The sequence below is a fragment of the Acyrthosiphon pisum genome, chromosome X (genome assembly GCF_005508785.2).
Source record: "Acyrthosiphon pisum isolate AL4f chromosome X, pea_aphid_22Mar2018_4r6ur, whole genome shotgun sequence".
NCBI classification, from domain to species: domain Eukaryota; kingdom Metazoa; phylum Arthropoda; class Insecta; order Hemiptera; family Aphididae; genus Acyrthosiphon; species Acyrthosiphon pisum.
In genome coordinates, this window is record NC_042493.1 from 36,685,501 (window position 1) to 36,690,339 (window position 4,839).

At 30.3% G+C, this 4,839-nt stretch overlaps 1 protein-coding gene across 1 annotated transcript; it reads left to right on the top strand.

Annotated features, from left to right (window-relative positions):
* Window positions 1-347: 347 nt before the first annotated feature.
* Window positions 348-4,591, top strand: LOC100144909 (mitochondrial ATP synthase gamma-subunit). The gene is made up of 6 exons (NM_001126165.2): window positions 348-542; window positions 737-923; window positions 1,045-1,256; window positions 3,844-3,981; window positions 4,062-4,282; window positions 4,365-4,591. Exons 1-6 carry the CDS (start codon window positions 502-504, stop codon window positions 4,466-4,468), a joined length of 903 nt encoding a protein of 300 aa, NP_001119637.1. The 5' UTR covers window positions 348-501; the 3' UTR covers window positions 4,469-4,591.
* The last annotated feature ends 248 nt before the right edge of the window (window positions 4,592-4,839 follow it).

A 4,839-nucleotide genomic window follows, 5' to 3' on the forward strand; every position in this document is an offset into this window, starting at 1 on the left:
TACCTACCTAAAGTTTAATGTTTAATAATACCTACTTATTATTATGTTTAATAACTATAATAAGATAGTAACAGAGAAACTTCAGTTTTTGGTTGCAATTTCAAAATCGAAAATTTGGTATTGCTAGGCGATAAACGTAAAATCGAATTAAAAAAAATGCTTTTCCGTTATTTATTCGACTGGCGAGCGCGCATGATGCCTCCACTAACCATTCCGTGGAGATGTCGCGCATGGCGCATCGTAAGCGGCGAACGGTGCGCAACGGCGAATTATGGCTCCACGCCAGAACAAACAGCTGTGCTGCGTCGACGCCTGGTGCTGATAACGCGCGCGCAACCGATAACCCGATTGTAGTACGCGTACCCTTTATTTGACCCCGCCGCACAATTTTTGGATCATCTACACGGGCACTATCCAGACCAACATCAGCCCATCCAACGCTCCGTCGACACTCGCTCGAAATCTTTTTTCATTTTTTACTGCCTACCTTACTCCGCCACGATGATGATGATCTCGAAACCGACAACAATGGTGGTCTGCCTGTGAGTATTAAAATGGCGATGGCGTTCTAATAACGCCGCCCTTGAGCGCGCTCGCGGCAAAACGTGGTAGTCAAAATTTTTGTTTTTTGGTTTTTGTCGTTTATCCATTTGCGACGCTGACGACCGAATGGATGCGCCAGCGTTCTCTGTGCACATAATTAATGTTGGGTTTATTGTTTCTTATGCGTTCGTAGGAAGGGCGCCGCCACCGGTCAACAGCAAAACCGGAACATGGCCACTCTGAAACAGATTTCGATGCGCTTAAAATCTGTGACGAACATCCAAAAAATTACGCAGTCCATGAAGATGGTGTCTGCCGCCAAGTACGCGAGAGCAGAACGTGAACTGCGTCAAGCCCGTCCGTATGGTGAAGGCGTCAGGGTAAATCATAATAATAATAATAATAGTAAAACTTAAATTCTGACACCGTATCAAATTACTATGTATGCTAACAGACAGAGATTTGTACCTATTTTGATGTGCAAGTATTATCTTTTTTTAGGCATTTTTTGAAAAGTCTGGTGCCACCGAAGCAGTGGAAACTGGTGACGACAACAAGTTAATTGTCGCTATTACATCTGATCGTGGTCTTTGTGGTGCAGTCCACACAAATGTTGCGAAAACCATTCGTAACGAATTAAGCAACGAGTCTGTAGAATCTCCACAATCAAAAGTATTCTGCGTGGGTGACAAGTCTCGTGCACTTTTGCAGAGGTATACTAGAATCAAATAATTAAAAATAATTTTAACCAGCCTTGTTTATATATTACTATTTATATACATCATTGGTCGTACAGAATTTTCTCACTTAACTTTGTGCTCAATTACATTAAGAGAACGCTATACCCGCATGCATTGTCTCTGTCTTACAAATTTACAACATAACAAAAAACTGTTTTGCACTGGATTGAACCACTCCCTCGGTATTTATAGTTTCATTATCAAAATTTCTCAACGCATAGGGAACAACTTTATCTGTGTCGCAGGGTTTTATTATTTGGATAACATAAATAAAATTAAAATTATCAGTTTGAGAACATTAGGATTTTTTTTTGTTTTTTCATTAAGTTATTAAAAATTATTGGTAAATGCTATCAAAAAAATAAAAACGTTACAACAGATATAAAGTTGTTCCTTATTAGTTGTGGAATTTTCGTAATTCTACTATAAATACCGAGGGAGTGGTTCTATGCTGCGCGAAACAGTTTTTTGCTTATTATGTTGTACATTTGTAAGACAGATACAACGCATGCGTCCTCTTAATAAATTATATTATTTTCATATTTAGTCATTAAATACCTAGGTTTATTAGTTAATTCTAAAGTAATATTTTTCATTATTAAAAAAAAAAGACTAATGTTACATAATTTACAGTATAATTTTAGTTTTTTTTTAACCATTTCATTAATATTGATATACACCATTAAGTTTGTATGTCCTATAGAGGAATGCCATATTTGCATATATTTACATAATTCATGTGTTGTGATTTTTTGGTATATGTATTTATAATTACATAAATACAATTAAATGTAGGTAAATTTATTAATTTTAAATGTTTTTCGTCTTGGCCGTGAAATACATAAAATAAAAATGTGTGTGACTACTAAAATTGAAGTTTATAATTTTATTTCTTTTTCATAAATTTAACCTGTGGGTAGGTTATAGTAAAAAACAATTCACCCATCAACAGTTAAGCATATTTAAATTGCTGGTGTCTATATATAATTAAATATTACCCATGTGTAAGCTAAAATAAGTTAGTTGATGAATATAATAATAGTTATAATTCCTCAATTTCATCAATTTAGGTGTGCGTAGACCTGAGAGATCATTAATTCATATAAGATAAAAACACATTTAATAATTTATCATGGCTTTTTAAAAAATATTTTGATAACATATATTTATTCAATATATATTACCTATATAGTTTCTTAATAACATATTATATTTTATTTTCATTATATATAGATTCCTAATTGTTTTAAATCTTGTGAAACAAAATATTTAAAAATACATTTTTATTTGACCACAGAAACAGGGAACACTATAACTCTGAGCCTTTTATATAGATATTTTTAATTCAGCTAGTGGAACATATGACTATTATACTACTAAGCGATTCATTATTCATATTAATGACTTATTATTTTTTTTTTAATTTAGGTATATATTCTGTGCATGCACAATGTATACATATTTTTATAATGAGCCTATTTTCAGATTGATTGAATTTTTTAAAATTATATTTGATGTAACTGGTATTTAAGTGGATGTTACACAGACGTATAACATCTCTGTCTTACAAGTATGTCACACAAAAAATTGTACGCTCAGCCGAACACGTGTAGCTCTGTTGGTTTAAAAATTACAGTGAATTGACCTCTTAACAAAAGTAAAGGTAAGATTATTATCTGAGCAATATCATATGATTTTTATTATATTTTAATTTAAAGCGAGTTATGAGTATTTTAAAATTGTAAATGTTTGTACATCTTAAAATAACTACTATAACTTCCTGTAAAATTAAAATATTATAAAAAGCATATGATTTGATCTAGATCATAATCTTACCTTTAACCTTTAAAAGAGGTCAATTCACTCTAATTTTTAAACTAACGGAACTACACGTTTTCTGCTGAGCCTAAAATTTGCTGTTACGCATTTATAAGACAGAGACAATAAATGTCAGTGTAACATTCTCTTAACATCCAGAATTGAGAGCTAATCATATATATTATTGTCATAATGTAGAAAATAATTTTATTTTAAACAAGTATTATAGGTAAATGTAGAATTTTATTTTCCTAATGGCAAAAATACATTTATTTAATTATGTTATTACACTTTATAATTAGAAATAAAATAATTTCCTATCTTTAATTTCTTTATTAATAACTTAAATTATAAATAAATTGTGATTGCATCATGGTGCCTAGAACTATAAAATAGTAAGTACATAATTTTAAAAAAATTTTAATTTAATAGAAATTTTTATTATTCAGATATTAATTTAATTTACATACAGGAATTTTTTTTTAAATTTGACTAGTTCAAGTAATATTAAAAATAGAGGTTCTCATTAAAAATTAAATTTAATGTTCGTGCACATGGTACACAAGTTATATTGATTATAAGTAATTGATGGTAGTCGGTGCTAAATTAAACATTTATGGGCCCCTAAGCAGTTAAAAATTCTGGAAAAAGTTTAAATACTTATGTCTTTAATTTTACTACTTACTCAATATTTTAATTTTCAAACATTGTGATACATTTAACTGATGATTAATGTTTACAGACTTTATGCTCAAAATATTGCTGTAGTGGCTAATGAAGTTGGCCGCAAACCACCCACATTTTTGGATGCATCTAAAGTTGCGAATGAATTGGTACAATTGAATTTCAACAGTGGAAAAATTGTTTTCAATAGATTCAAGTATTTTTATCACAACTTACTACCTATATTACTAATTTTAGTAAAAAATGTATTTTTAATTGTAAATAATTTGTTTAAAGAACTGTGGTGTCTTATCAGACCGAAGAAGTTCCATTGCTGAGCGCTAAAACTATGTTAGCTGCACCAAAGTTACAGTTGTATGACAGTATTGATCAAGGTGTTATGGAATCTTACCAAGAATTTACAGTTGCTGCTTTATTATACTACACAATGAAAGAGTCTGCTTGCAGCGAACAATCATCGAGAATGACAGCTATGGACAATGCTAGCAAGAACGCAGGTAATTTAAACTACAATTATAGTTTCATTTGATATAAATTTTTCAATTTTAAATATACTTACCATTTACCCATTTTATTTAGCTGAGATGATTGGCAAGCTCACTTTGACATTCAATCGTACTAGACAGGCCGTGATCACCAGAGAGTTGATTGAAATCATTTCTGGAGCAGCAGCATTAGAATAATTGTATTTTATAAATATCACAAAATTATAGAGTTGGAGGACAACAGTAAAAGAAATGAAATTCCATTTGAAAAATAAAAAAATAATTTAAACAATAAAATCAGTGGTATTTATCGATTAGAAATGTATGTGTAAATTATTTAAATGACATTTATCTGGAAGTATTAGTTTTACTTGACATATGTTAGCATAAAAAGGTTTTTTATAATCCAATAATATACTTATTATTAATAAGTAGATATGTTAAAAAAAATGATAACACAATATTATGGCGAGGGCAGGTTTTTTAAACATTAATTATATAATAATGTAGGAAGATAATGGTTAATAATGGCTCAACAGTGAAAAATCAGTTATTTTCAGACAGACAAC

Excerpts from the sequence above, each read along its gene's own strand:
- LOC100144909 (NM_001126165.2), top strand. The coding sequence starts at position 502 with ATGATGATGATCTCGAAACCGACAACAATGGTGGTCTGCCT. Across the intron at positions 543-736 it reads ACAACAATGGTGGTCTGCCT|GAAGGGCGCCGCCACCGGTC; the intron begins GTGAGTATTAAA and ends ATGCGTTCGTAG. Across the intron at positions 924-1,044 it reads CGTATGGTGAAGGCGTCAGG|GCATTTTTTGAAAAGTCTGG; the intron begins GTAAATCATAAT and ends ATCTTTTTTTAG.